The sequence below is a fragment of the Corvus brachyrhynchos genome, unplaced genomic scaffold, assembly GCF_000691975.1.
Source record: "Corvus brachyrhynchos isolate BGI_N302 unplaced genomic scaffold, ASM69197v1 scaffold89, whole genome shotgun sequence".
Lineage (NCBI taxonomy): Eukaryota > Metazoa > Chordata > Aves > Passeriformes > Corvidae > Corvus > Corvus brachyrhynchos.
The window spans coordinates 26,742-41,902 of record NW_008246063.1 but is presented as its reverse complement, the minus strand read 5'-3'; the positions used below and the strand labels follow the sequence as shown (position 1 = coordinate 41,902).

Below are 15,161 nucleotides of genomic sequence, written 5' to 3'. Positions count from 1 at the left end.
TCTCCCCGGCCTTGGCCAGCTTCCTGGTCTTCCTCCTCATCATCGCTCCCAAAAAGGTCGATGTCATCATCCTCATCGTCCTCGGCAGCAGCCGGCTCGGCTTTCTTGGCCGGGAGCTCCACTTTTTTGGAGGGAATGCTGAATGGTTCCACTTTCTTCACCGGATCCGAGTTTTTTTAAGGGAAAAGAGGGAAAAGGTTAACCTGGAGTTGGAGCAGAGCAGCCAAAAAAGCTCAGGAATGGGAATCCCCACTGTTCAGGATGCGGAACAATCCCCACACACTGCGACATTCACATGGATTTATCGAAACAGGACGTTTGTCCACATGGATCTTTGATCCGGCCGTAATTTGAATTCCTAGAGAAAAATTCCAGCATTTTTCCAAGGCTCACCTGGGTCGGAGGAACAGGTGAAGGCTGGTGGGAAGTTGAGGATTTCTCCAGAGCGTTCAGGCGGCTTTCCAACTTGAAAATGGCCATCTGGAGGTCTGCAACAACTGGAAAAAGAAGGGAAAAAAATAGGAAAAATGACCTTAAATTCCCAGTTTCGTGTTAGGTCTCCAGCCAGGACAAGGATTCTCCCACTCACCACTGCGGAGGTTCTGGTTTTCCACTTCCAGGTGGGAAATTCGGGACAGGAGCTCATTTTGGTCACCAGCAGCCCCCGAGGAGGTTGTGCTTGCGCTCTGCAACGAGGAAAACCGGGATGAAAGCGAGTTGTTTCCCCTCTTCCCGAAAATTCCATGAAGCAAAGCAGAGTCATGTCCTCGGGGAGGGAGAAAATTTAGGAGCTGAACTAAAACCAAGGGTATTTTCTCTAAATTAGGATAGGAACTAATGGAGCAGCTCTAGAAAATGAAGCATGGACTAAATCCCGAGGAATTTCAGCTGGCACCAAGGAGCAAAGCATAAAATCACTTCTCCCACTCTCAGATCCCAAAATGCCACAAAAACCACCCAAAATTTATACGAAAATTTCATACTGAGCCCTTTAAAAAAATTCTTGGAGTCTCTCAGTCTCCTCTCCCAACCCACTGAGGGACAGGAATGACCTGCCTAAGGTAACACTGGGAAAGCTGGAAAGATGCCAGGATTTCTACTCCCACCTTCCCCAAGCCAGCTTTTAATTCCTAACAATTTCAACCTCCTTTAACACATCCTGATGGAATAATTATTCCACTCTGGCTTCCAATGGATTTTTTGACAGCAAAAAAAGAGTTGGTTTTTTTTTTTTTTTTAATGTTAAGGAGGTTCCTTATCCATCAATTCCAGGCAGCAAAGGCAAAGAAAATAATGGGATTTGCCCTTGAATTGTCATTTCTAAGTGAAAAGAGAGAATAATTTATTCTCTTTGACCCTGCACATAATTCCAACATGCAATCTCAGCAGATGGAGAGGGAAAAGCAGGGGTAAGATGAAGAATGTGAGGCACAAGGAAAGGTGTGAATCATGGAACGGTTTGGGTTGGAAGGGATTTTAAGGATCATCCAGTCTAACACCTTCCACTATCCCAGGCTGCTCCAAGCCCTGTCCAACCTGGCCTTGGACACTTCCAGGGATGAGGCTGGGAGATACCAAAAGAGCAGGAAAAAATTCCACCTCCGACACCTCAGCCATGGATTCAGGCTCAGGAAGGTGAGCGCAGATCCCTGGACACGGAGCTGGGACAACTCCCTGTTATCAGATCCCATTATCCAGGTTTATCTGGGTGCCAAACACCGAGGAAGGAGAACTTGCTCCATCCTTGTCCCACCAAATCCTCTCCCCTTTTTCCAAAGGCTCCATCCATGCACGGCTCACTTACAGCGGAGCGTCTCGATTGTTTCTTGGGATGGGCACAAGGAGCTTCCTTGCTCCGAGCAGGCGTCTTCTGCTGCAGGGGGGGAAAAGGTTTGGGAAGATGGGAAAGGGTTTCACTATTCCAGAGAGAACTCAAGAGCAGGGAAGATCCGCATGCAAGGAAAAGTTACGGAGCGGTGGGAAACAGCCTCACACTGCACACAAACATTCCCCCAGGAATTCTGGGATCTTCTCCGTGAACATCTCGGTGCCTGCAGGGAGCTCATGCAGCACCATGGGCTCATCACACCATGCCAGCCCTGATGCTCCAAGGATGGAAATCATGGAATTACGAAGTGGGAAAACCCTTCTGAGCCCATCGAGTCCAACTGTTCCCCCAGGGTCACTACTGAGAGCGTCCCCAAGTGCCACATCCACAAAATCCCTGCATGGATGGGGACTCCACCCCTGTGCCAGGGCTGGACAGTCCCTTTCCATGAGGAATTTTCCCAATATTCCAGCTAAATCTGCCCTCTGGTGGGGTTTCCTTTCATCCTGTCCCTCATTCCCTGGGAGCAGATCCTGGATTCCCACTTGGGAATCCAGTCAGGGATTTGTGGAAGTGAGAAGGTTCCCCCTGAGCTTCCTTTGTTTCCAGGCTGAGCCCTCCCAGCTCCCTCAGCTGCTCCTGGTGCTCTGGACCCTTCCCAATCCATTCCCTTCCATTCCCTGGAAATGCTCCAGCCCCTAAATGTCCTTCTTGTGAGGGACTCAAAATTCCCACAAGGATTGGAGGTGCCTCAACATTGCCAGCACAGGAAGAGGACATTTCTCTTCCCTGTTCGTAACAATTCCTCAAAAAAAAAAGAGGGAAGAGCATGGGAAGAGCAAGGGATGCCTGTCCCAAGCTCAAGCAATCAAGAGATCTTAATTGGAACCCATAAGACAATGCAAGAGGCACAACCAAGCCCCAAATCCTGGGATGAGTTCAAAAATTATGGGAAAATTGCCTTTATGACACTCTGGGATCTTCCCTGAGGAAAGGACGCTCCAAGATTTGGGAATGTGGATAGCACACCTCCATTAGAGCACACAAAAACTATTCCCTCTTCCAACTTCCAGCTCCACACAAGTATCCATGAATTTTATCAGGGATAAGAATTCAGAATTCCAAAGGTGGGGAGTTCCACAGCATCGCTTTCCTCATTTCCTGTGCACTCTTTGCTTGGATAAAGCCCTTAAATCCTTCTTTTTTTAAATTTTTGTGCTGAACCCACCTCAGAGTTGCAGCCTATTCCAAATATTTTGGATAGTTCAAGTGTTTGGGAAAGCTGGAATCTCACCAGGATTGTGCATAAATTTAATCATCCAAGCAAAATAAATCCCTGGGAATTATGAAGGGTACCTTGGGATATAAACATCTGTTATTCCCTGAAGTTTGACTCCCTAAAATGCATTAAAAATATCAGAGACAATAAAGATTTTCCTCATGTTCAGGTGGAATTTCCTGTTCCACTTCCTGCTTTTCCTCATAATCCAGGAGCTCCATCATATTCCTAGACTCATTCCAGGCCTCTCTTTTCCCCAGGAGCCCAGAGCTGGACCCAGTTTTCCAGCTGAGGCCTCACCTGGGCTGAGGAGAAGGGCAGGATCACCTCCCTGGATCAGGGAACAACTCAGGATCCAGGGAATCTCCAGCCATGGAGCTAACTGGAAACTGCTAAAATCTGGGATGGCCATGCAAAGCTGGATGAAAGGGATGTGCAAACAAATGTTTCCAGTGGCAGAGCTTTATCCCGTTTTTCTGGAGGCCTCGACCATTCCAAGTGCTCATTCCTGCGTTTTATGACACAATCCCAGCCTGAAATTCCCAGCAAAAAGGCCAAAACTCCCATTGTCCCATCTTTTCAGAGCCAATTCTTCCCTTGCCACATCTAAAGATCCCTGACAATAACTCTGGAGGAAGGAAAGGCAAAAATCTTGCAATAAAAACGTTCTTCCTGCTTTTCTCCGGATCACACAGTGTAAATTCAGGTTTTGGGAATGTAAGGAATAAGTTTAAGTTTAGGAATGTTCTACAGTCAAGCCTGGTTATCCAAGATTAATGATGATCCTTGAGGGATGCAAGCTACAAAAGCCGAGTATTCCAATTATTTTTCAGTGGAAGATCCAACCCCCTCTCCCAGGAACAAAAAAAAAATCCAGCAGAGGAACTTTTTACATCCAGCACTAATCCCCGAAAACATCTGCAAACAATTTATATCCCAAAATTCCTGTCCTGGCTTTGGGCTGGTGCTTTGCCAGTTCCCTGTTACAGCACCTGGATGATCCAAACTTCTGGGATTCTCTCCCAAAAAAAGCTCTTTAACAGGAGTCAGGGAAGAAATTCCTCATCTTTGGCAAACCATTCTGGAAGATGAGGATGAGCAGCACTTCCAGGTGATTTGGGTTTAGATTCCCTGCCCCTTGCCCAATTCCAAAAGTTCTTCCCAAAGGAATTTTTGTGCAGAGTTCTTTGATCCTGTTTGGGATGGGGGCCTCCTTTATCCATGTTTTTTTTTCCTTATAAAATGAGAGTCAGGAAAATTTTCCTTGAGTTGTTGGCTGAAATATTGATTCCTTATATTTATCCCAAATGTCTGGTTCCTTTCTCCTGGTGTAAGGAGGAATATGGAATATTCCCCTTGGGAAAGGGGGAATTCCTTGTTGTTCCCTGATACTGGGCTGATCAAGATAGAAACTGAGGGTGTTAAACATTCCAAGAGGGAATTATGAGACCAAATAACAGATGGATTCCTTTGGGAGTCCTACTGCAGAGGTAGGGAGATCAAGACACCTGGGCTGTATTCCATGGATTTTCCTTTCCCATAAAACAACTCCACTTATTAATATTTTAACTTCCTTTTACAAAAAGAAAGGTTTTTAACGCTCTTGTCTGCACTCAGCACAAAAACACCTCCACAAAGGATATTCCTGAGCTCCTCCAGGATGCTCCAGCCTTGGAGCTTGTAACCAAGCTGAATTCCCTGGATACAGCAGATGGAAAACCCCTTTTTTTTTTTTTTTTTTTTTTTGGCACATACCCTAAACTGGAAGCAAAACAGGGAAGAGAAGGTGGCAGCCCAGTGTATCCCAAAAAAGAGCCACACACTCCAGTGCTTGGGAGTTGGAACCTGTTAGTTAAGACCCATGGGCACATCCCACCAGGAGAAAGGAAAAAAAAAAAAAAAAAAGGAAGGAAGGAAAAGCCCAATTCAAGGAATTCTTTTCACCCAAATCCAGTTTTGGCAGCACTGCCAGCGAGCAGCGCATCGGGACAGGATGGAGCTGGTGGGACACGGCGCTGCACACCTTGGTCTTCTCCTCTAACTTCCAACCAAGAAGCCAAACAATCTATGGGATTAGAATTCCATAAAAAAAAAAAAATATGGATGCAGGCAGCCAGCTGGTGAGAGCTTGGGTACTCACTCCGGCCAGCGATTTCTGGATATTCTCCCTGGCTCTGGCAATGTCGCGGAGGATCGTGCTGGCTCCGTTCTCCTGCAAACAGCGCAGAAAGAACCAAGAGTTTCTTTTTAAAAAAAAAATATTAAAACATGGGGGAAAAAAAATCAGCAGGGAAGTTCAAAAAAAAAAAAAACCCAAAAAAAGGAGGGAAAAGCGGGGTTTTTGGAATTGGGAATTTTCCTTTCCATGATTCAGCGATTTTTGCTGCAAGGTCTGGGGCTAAATCGGGTGGCACCGACTGCAATCCCTGGTCATGTGTCCTGAAAGATCATCCAGTCAAAGAGCTTTTAAATTCCCTGTGATTACCCTGAAAGGTTTGGGAAGCTGCCAGAGGGTTGGAGTGACTCCAGAACTCCTTAAAAATCCAGCTTCAGGCAGGATTTTTCCATAATATTACCTGAGTTCAGGCAGGAAGTGACAACCCTGACTCCAGCACTCTATCCAGAGAGGTGCAATCCAGAACACCAGGAATTTTTTCCCTCTGCTCCTGCTGCCATGCTTTAGCCTGGATTTCAAGATTCCCTCCCTGGGAATTCCATGATCCATTCACTCCTTGCCTCTCCCAGACTGCAACCCCCACCAGCAAAATCCGAGACATGAAACCTCCCACAAGCCCCAAATGCTGAGGTAAATAGAAAATAAAGGAGAACACTCTGGACACATCCAGGTGGGTCCCACTTCCTGCTGCTTCCAAGAAGGTTTTAAGGAGTGTGGGGATATTTTTCCATAGGAAAAGTGGCTGATAAATTGCTGCAGGATCTCCAGAGATCCTTCAAACCACCTTTCCCAAGCTGAACTCCTTCACTGGAAGCTCCTGATGTGCCTTGAAATAGTTGAACTGTTCCAAGAGGTTTTCACTCCAAAATCTGCTTCCAGCACTCATCCAGAGCTTCCCAATCTTTTTTATTCCCTTCTCCCAGGTGCTGTGCCAGCACCTAAGCCAGGATGGGCAGCAGGCATTCCACAATATTTTAAAAGTTATTATTTAAGCAAATAATTCCTTGTAAACTCTTAGAAAGAGGCACTGAACACTCATCATTCCAAAGGCACGAGCAGTTAGGAGCAGGAAGAGGTTAGGAAAGCTCTGAACCTTGGAACAGGAATAATTTGGGGATAATATTGAAGCTAGAAGTACTTCAGCTCAGCAGGATCATGCTTCCCCCTCCACCTTCCCCATCCCAACTCACCGGTACCATGACAGAGTCTTCCACTGGAACACCTGGAATATTTCCAGGGGTACAAAGAGAGGGATAAAAAAAATCCCCCCAAAAAAACCATCTCTGGAGCTGTGGTGCCTCTCTTCAAACTTCAGGTTATGTGTATTCCCTTGGAATATCCCAAAGGAAAGCTTTGCTGCTCCAAAATGGAAGCAAAGCAGAGTTTTCCCTGGATGAAGGGGGACAGGACAACTCTTTGCCAATAAAATTGGGGATTTGGGGATTTCCAGCTCAAACTGTGCCCCCACAGATCCCAGCAGCCTGGAAAAATTAAGGATAACTGCTGGAAGCTAGGACAGGTTCACCTGTTAGAAAGGCACCTGATCTCCCAGTTCCTTGGGATCAAATCCTTCAGGTTCTACAGAAAATGGTGGGAAGAAAAACCCCAAACCAGACAAAAAGGGTCATGAACAGCTTAGAGAGCTCCAGGAAGACTTGGAATAAAACAGCACCGAGAGTGGAAATCCCACAAAATTCCAGGTGGATCATGTCCTTTGACTTACTCTGGAATTCCTGGGAATGGGAATTACCTGCTGGCGGGAGGAGCCACCCATGGGGCCGTTCATCTGCTCGTAGAACCTTCGCTCGGCGTCGTCGTATTTGTACTTCTCAAACCAGATCTTGTCGTGCAAGAAGTAATCCACAGCCATTTTCCTGGGAAAAGGGGGGGGAAATATCCACAAAACGTGAATTCCTGCAAGGATTGAAGGTTAACAGCTCGTCAGGAGTGGTTTCTGTGCCTGCAGCTCGGCTTGGCTGTGGATTTAAGTATCCAGGATCCTCTTAAAAAGCCAGGACAGATTAATCACCCACCTGCCTGACCCGGATGTGGAGTGGGGATGGGACGAATCAGCTGATCCAGACCTTATTCCACAAAAAAAACCCCAAAAAACCAGGATTTTCTAGTTCATGCTAAGGAAAATGTCTTGTGTAGGAGAATAAAAAGGGAATAGAAATCATAGAATGGTTTGGGTTGGAAAAGACCATAAAGATCATTTAGTTCCACCCCCCTGCCGTGGGACACCTTCCACTATCCCAGGTTGCTCCAAGCCTCATCCAGCTTTTCCCTGGATACTTCCAGGGATAGGGCATCCACAAGTTTTCTGGGAAATCTGTGATGAAAATCAGCAAGGCAACACTCGGATGTGACGGACCTGGCACTACACAGAAAAACAGCACAAAACACCCCAAATCCTGCTGGGAAATGGAGGATTTTTATGGAGCAGCTTCCAAAGGTGGATTAAATTCTTAATTTGAAGGGAAACAGAGCCCTCGAAAAGAAGAAAAGCCCTGAATTCCAGCAGGGGACAGGGACAGAGCAAGCAGAAGTTTGAGGTGGAGAGCAGGGATAGAGCAGCACAAGGAAACCACAACTGGAGCAGGCTCCACAAACCTTCTCCTTGCCATCCCAAATCCCAGAGTTTCCCATAAAACACTTCCGTAGAAGCCAAAGCTGATTTTCCCGAAATCAAATCCCTTCTTATCTCACCCACCCACTCAGAAGAGACACAGGACCTGCACCAAAACCACTCTCCACACCCAAATCTCCAGGACCTCCTGGAATTCCAATCAAGATCATTCGCAGAAAATCCCAAATAAAGGCAAATTTATCCCACATTTTTACAGAGACACGTGGATTTTCCCAAATACCCAGTTCTGACCAAGTAAAGGGAAATTGATCCCAAACAGGACCAAGCAAAAAGTATTTGACCTCTAAATCCCTTGATACAAAGATCCTAAAAGCTTTCCAACAAATCCCAACAAAACTCATGGATCCGAAGTGTCAGGAAATAAGGACAGATACTCCAAGAGTCTTTTTCTCCCAGGAATACCAGTCTCTACCTTAGCTCTGCACACATCTAAGCCCTTGGAGAGGATCCAAGGGCATTCCAAAGATTAACAGACTGGATATAAATTCCCTCAAAAAACCAAACTACAGCACATGCTCCCAACAAGAGTGATTCCCTAAACTGTATTCCAGTCATTCCCAAACCTTCTTCAAGCTGGATACCAGTTATGAGGCTGATTTTTATATGGAATAAGAGGATGGAAAGGAGGATGGTGCTGTATCCATGCAAAAACGGGGGATACTGAGCTCACTTCCCAGCCCTGCCTCTCAACATTTTCACCTCTGGCTCCACACAAACGCAGCCTTTATCCACCAGAATTCCTCAGGAGAATTCCTTGAAAGATTTTCCCCCCAGCTCCCTGCCCACAAGGAGCATCTCCAAGTCCACCCAGTCTTCTCCACATGCAAATTCCTTCCGGCTCAATCCTGACCCGGCCGGTTTTTTGCATGGGTTTTACCCCCAAAGAAACTTCTCCTACTTCATTTCCGGAGCAGGACTGCTCGGAGCAGCTGGATGGGAGGGATTTTCTGCAGCAGATTCCTGGATCCCAGTCTTCTCTGCTGCTCTGGCCGCTTCCAGGGCGAAATATCGGGATTCGGCCCTGTCGTAGGTCACCTTGTTCAGCCACACCGATTCGCTGTCCTTGTGCAGGAAAAAGCAGCAGGTGGCATTTTCCTTGGGAGAACTGGGAAGCTGAGGATTGGTGCTGATTCCCATTTGCTTCCCAAGGTTGTGGGTCTTGGATGCTTCCGGGCAGCCGCGTTGCCACTGTTGGATTTTATCTGAAGGGTGTCCATCCAACATCTTCTCATAAAAATTCTTCTCAGCATCATCGTAAAGAGGTTTTTCCAGCCAAACCTCGGATGCCAGAACTTCCCAGTTGGAAATCTGTGGCTTCCCATTGACCGTCTGCTGGTCGGAGCTGGGCAAACTGGGAATGGAGGCCACGGAGGAGTTGGGAATGGCGGGAGCCAAGCCTGGCGTGGCAGGAGTGGGCAAGGCAGTGCCGTAGCCCTCATCCGGCGTTCCCAGCCTGGAATTCGCGCACACGGATGGGATGGCCAGGACACTGGGAGGAAGGAAAAACTGGGATTTTTCCATAAACGCCCTCTCGGCCTTATCGAAGTCAAGCTTGTTGATCCAAACCCCTTGGACAACGTGGTGACAGGCGGCCAGGCTCCCGTGGGAACACACCGGGAGCATCCTTGGCTTGGGAATATCTTGGCTGGATTTCGACCTGGCCACGGCAGGGGATTCCTGAGCCATTTTTCCAGTCTCAGGAGATTCCCGACTCTGGGAATCCGCTAGTTTTTTCCTGTAGACGTTCTCAGCACGGTCGTACAAGGGCTTGTCAAACCACACGTGCTCCGCCGACATTCCCACCAGGATCGCGTCCAGCTTGGAATCCTGAGCTTTGGGTTTCGGGGAGCGCTTCCGTTTCCGTTGCTTTTTGCCATTCCTGGGTTTTTTTGGGTCCCCCTTGAACTCCCCCTCCAAGGAATCCTCGTGGCAGATCCCATTGACGGCCTCGGGCTCCGGCGCTTCCCGCTCGGCTTCGTCGTGCCGGTGCTTTTCCAGCCAAACTTTGTCCATGGAGCAGGGAGTTTTCCGTGTCCTCATCTTCCCGAAAAAATTGGCAGCATGAAGAGATAAGCACAACAATGTAGTGGCAGCAAAAACAAAGCAAGGGCATGCAGGAGATTTTTTTATATCCATTAATATCCCTGGGAAAAGAGCTCCAATATTCCATTTATTTTTCCCTTTTGGGATAAGTTTGAGGTCCAAGGAATTCAACGCAGCCGAAACCACCTTCCTCCTAAAATACTCCTGCTGTTGTGCCAAGAATTCTCCCCGTTATTCCAAATTTTAAGGCAACAGGCAGGAAAAAACCATAGGATTTTGTTCAAATCCTTGGGAATTAGAAGATATTATTCCAAGTTAGTGGATTAGTCATTAATTATTTGTTAGTTATTCCCAATTAGGCAAAATTTTGGGAAAACTGGCTCCAATTTTTGAGATTTTGGAGGTTGTTGTTTACTCCTGGTTGGCTTTTCCTACTAAAAAGCCGCTGCTGAAAAACTGGGATATAATTTCAGGATAAAATCCAAGTTATTGGCAAATTACGTTTGTCCAGGAGCTGCAAATCTCGTGATTAATTCAATAATTAATTAATAAAAAATTGATCTGTGGCAGGTTGCCAAATAGAATTCCCAGAGAGATGCAATGTCCTCAAAGGTTTGTAATTCCAAAGGCTCCTGGAAAACTTTGGAAGCCTCAAGTCAAATGCTTGGCTTTGAATTCCAATTTAATTTTAAAATTTAATTTTAAAATTTATTGCTTTTACTTGAAAATGTAATTTAAAATTTCCACATAAATGCTTTTTTTGCCTCTTGACTATTTCAATTGCAATTTATAAATTAATAAACTGAACTTTTGCCTCTAAAATCTTAAATTTATAGAGTTTAAAATACCAAATTTTATATTCCAATTACACAAATCATGAGGAATAGCAAAAGGAGATTTTTCTTTTTTTTTCCCCTTGAGTTGGGAAACCGATTCAGCTAAAAATGCTTAAAACTTGAGTTTTCAATTCAGAATTTAAAAAAAAAATCAAAATTGAAGCTTATTTTGAATTTTTATATTTAAGTTTTTCTCTTTTATTGTAGGGAGATATAAATTCTTGTTAGGCCCTTTAAATAGAAATAAATTTAATTATAGTAACTAAATAACATAATAAATTAAAAAAGTATAATAAAAGCAAATGATTGAAAATAATTTCAATTTGATTAGAATAAAGCAAAAATTTCCACTAAATATTAATTTTCCAGGCTGGAAAAGAATTAAATGACATAAATTCCACGTGTTGGGCATTAATTCCCTTCCACATATTCCCAAAGGGCAGCAGTCCAGGAACACCGCAGCCCAAAATCCATGGGAAAGCAAAATTCCCCACCAACAGTGAGTTAATAGGACAATAAATTGGAATTTTTAGGACTTCTAAGCAGAAAATCCCATTTAGGACACGCTCTGCTTGTCCCAAATTTCCCATTTCTTTGAGTGATTCCAAGGAAAAATGGGATTATTTTAACAGGAATGTTCTACTACTTCAACAAGAACTTCTTGTAGGTGGAAAAAGTCAGGATTTAGTTGGATTTTGCACCCAAAAAACCCCTAAAATAAGGGGTTTATTATACTTTTTTAATTAGAGCTGAATTTGCACAAAAAAAGAACTAAAATTTCTGGGATTTTTGTAATTCTGAGGGATTTTGCACCACAAAAATTCCTAAAATTTAAGTTTTTTCAAAACTAAATTTAAAATTTGAATTTTTAAAATTAAATGTTAAATTTTTCCCCCAACTATTAATTTTTTATTTATTTAATTCAGATGGTTTTGCTCCAGTTTTTAAGCAGCTCCAAGCCCTGGAATTGCAGCCTCCATGGATGAGGTGAATTATGGAGCAGGAATTCCATAGGAATTCTATAATGAGGAGTTACCAGGGGATTCCCTCCAAACAAAGAACTGTTTTAACAGAGCTGAAATTAATTTAAAAAACCCTTTAAAATTAAATTATTTCTAAGAAAACTCTGCAGTAATTTGTCTAATAAATATCCCAGCAGTGCTGATATTCCCAGATTTTCCAGCATTCCCAAAAAAACACATAACAATTAGAGGGTACTTACTTTTTTAGCTCCTATGCCAGCATTAAAAAAAACAGGATAAAATTAGAGAAAAATTCCAATTTCTATGGATGCAGCAGCTCCTCAGCCTAATGATTTAATTAATAATTAATGGATTAACTCATTAACATATTTAATTAAGTTTAGAGCTGATGAACTTTCCAGAACTCCATGAAGTTTGTGAACCGACACCACAAAAAACAAGTTTATTTTCATTTTCAATAACAAGGAAAAGAACATTACTGTGATGTTATCCAAAAGGATTTTCCCATCCCAGCAGCCAGAGAATTCCCAACCTGCCATCCCAATCCTGGCACGTATTGATGGAGCTCAGAATCCAAATTTTTGGTTGATTTTACACCAAAATAATTCCCAACATTCCTGCAGCACGTTTTTGCTTCCATGAGAGGCCAAACTTCATGTTTAGTCCTGATAAATCCCAAGTTTTCAAGGAAATAAAGCTTCTAAACAAGGAAAAATTGGGAAAAAAAGTGTCATTTCTCTTCTGTGTCCATCAGTTTTCCTGGAGGAACCTGGGCAAAAGGGATTTTAATCACACAAACCATCACCTTTCAACATTTTCCACCCAAAAATGCCATTTTTACCTCCTCAAACACAAAGTTTTAGGATTAAAAACCACACAGTGGTTTTGGGAATGTTCTCTCTCCACTGGGAAATATCAGAGCCCAGAAATTCAGGATGAGTTCAAGATCCATCAGGGAAATCAAAATAAATCAAAATATTAACACCAGTGTCTATTCATTTTAAACCAGCTCCTCTGCTGGTTTCATTCCCTAAAATTGGCTCTTCCCCCAAGTCAGACCCTCAGCATCACCTTTGCTACGACACAAAGCTCCACATTCCAGGAAAACACAACAATTCCCATCCTTGATCACCTAAAACCACAACTTTCCGCTCCAAGCTGCTGATTCCTAATGAGATAATCCTGGATATGAGAAATCAGCTTTTTAGGGAAAGACAGGGAATGTTTCTCCTTCTGGAGAAATAGGAAAAAAGAGTCGGGAATAAACAGCTCAGGTGAGGAGAAGTCCTACCTGAAGGTCAAGGAGAAATGGGACACACCTGGAAACGGAGAGGAAAGAATTACAGGCAGACAGCTCAGAAAAGGGAATTTCTCATCCCTAAGGATTGTGACCATCAGGATCCCAATCAATTCCAAATCATCAGTGACCTGAATGCGACAGAACAAATCCATGTGGGATTTCTGGGAACACCAATGTGGCAGCCTCAGCAAGTTTAGTCAGGGATGTAATCCTTCAAAAACCCCATGGAGCACAACAGCAGGCTCTGCCCGTTCCCAAAATAGTCTGGAAATGGATCCCTCCCTCCTGAGCATCGAGACGAAAAAAAAACAGGGAGAGGACAAACCCCACCAAGGCAATGGAAGTTTGGGAACAGCAGCACAAGGAAAAGAAGGACAGGTGAGATAAGCAGAGCCCAGCTGCACCTACAGGAGCTGATTTTCCAGGGTTTCCAGCTCCAGGATAAGTTTGGAAAGGCAGCCAAGGGGGCTGGGATAGGGGATGGATCAGTTGCTCTGTGCCAGGACACGGCAGCAGCTCCAGTTTCCCTTTGCAGCAAGTGACTGGACAAAAAATCCAAGGAATGGGGGGAGGAGCAGATCCTCAAGGCACCTGGGGATGTGTGAGATCCCTATATTCCCCTCCCTACCAGGAGGTGAAGGCTTTAATACGTCAGGAATATTCCCAAAAAACAGGGAATGTGTCCCCACAAGTTGTGGAAAACCCCAAAGGTTTAGGGAGACCCCCAGCATGAATCCACCCACCCCTTACCTGTAACAGAGAGTTCCTAAATCCTGGGAAAGAGACCCCAAAGACATGGAGAATCCTAAAATCCCCCCTGTGCCTGGAAAGGGATCCCCCAGATAATGAAGAGATCTCCCACATCCTTCTTTTTGGGATGTGAGGGGAGGAGAGACCCCACAGGGAATACAGGAGGGCTTCCACACACTCCTTCCCAGAGGCCTAAAACATTGGGAATTGGGGGTGTCACCCCAATATTCCCTGGGCTTTTAAGTGGGGAAGGCAGTCTCAGGAAACAAGGGCATCCCTAAATCTTTTCCTTCAGGAGCCTTAGGAACTCCCATGACTCCCTTCCCAGACCTACTAAAGAAAAACAGACTTAAGACATTAGGAAGGAGGGGTTGCTCCAGCATTCCTTAAGAGTCTAAGCAAGGAAAAGTTATCCCAAAAACCAAGGGCAGCCTAAATTTTCTCCTTCAGGACTCTAGGGGGAAGAAAGGGATGCCACAGAGGATGGGGGAACTCCCCAAACTCCCTTCCCTAAAGCTTTAACAGGGTAAGAGACCCCCACATACAAGGAAAGGCCCCCAAAACTCCCTCCTTCCCACCACTGAGGGAAGGAGCCCTATTCCCAATTACAGGACCCCCAAATCTCTCTTTCCACGGGAAAGTGCCCTAAAGATAATAAAGGGGGTGACCACAACCTCCTTCTTGGGGACTCTGAGATGACAAAGGGACCCTAAAGACCATGAAGGGGCCCCTGAGCCCCTTACCCCCAAATATCCTGAGGAGCCCCGGCACCTCCCGCCCTAGAGGTGTAAAGGACGCTCCGGAGACCCCCGAAACTTCCACTGCCGAGGCTCAGGGAGAAGGGTAAAGGACCCTAAGTGCGGGTATAAGGATTCCTAGGGCCTGGAAGGGGCTGGAAACCAGGACTCACCGACAGTGTTGACCCCTCAAAGCCCCTCCGCTCCCTTCGGCCGCCGCCGGGATAAAGGGGAGCAGCGTGCGGCGCGCGGAGGGTTATGGGGGAGGCGCGCCACCCGTAACAATTAGGTTGCGCTGCCCCCCCCTTTTCCTTGCCAAGTTGGATTCGTTCTCATACCTCCGCCAGCGCCCGTGGGTTGTACCACTCTGCGAAAAGGGAGGTGCACCACCTCGCTGCTTCCCCCACACTGCTTCCCTCCCTCCCACGGGCTGATCCCCTGTATTTTACGGGAGGAGTTACGGGGAGGGGGAGCCCCCGCACTGTGCGTGCGGCGCGCTGTCTCCCTCCGCGCACCGCTTCTCCCTCCCGTGAAAGCCAAGTGGAACATCTCAGCGGGGAAAGCGGGGGGGGGGGGGGG

At 45.6% G+C, this 15,161-nt stretch overlaps 1 protein-coding gene across 1 annotated transcript in view; it reads right to left on the bottom strand.

Annotated features, from left to right (window-relative positions):
* EEF1D (eukaryotic translation elongation factor 1 delta) overlaps positions 1 to 9,973 on the bottom strand; it is an 11,043-nt gene extending 1,070 nt beyond the window's left edge. Inside the window, 7 exon segments of the mRNA XM_017746693.1 lie at positions 1 to 5; positions 7 to 155; positions 394 to 497; positions 590 to 686; positions 5,248 to 5,319; positions 7,034 to 7,157; positions 8,832 to 9,973. The exon segment at positions 1 to 5 is cut by the window's left edge and continues 80 nt beyond it. Of these exon segments, the coding sequence (XP_017602182.1) occupies positions 1 to 5; positions 7 to 155; positions 394 to 497; positions 590 to 686; positions 5,248 to 5,319; positions 7,034 to 7,157; positions 8,832 to 9,973 (1,693 nt within the window).
* Between the last annotated feature and the right edge of the window lie 5,188 nt (positions 9,974 to 15,161).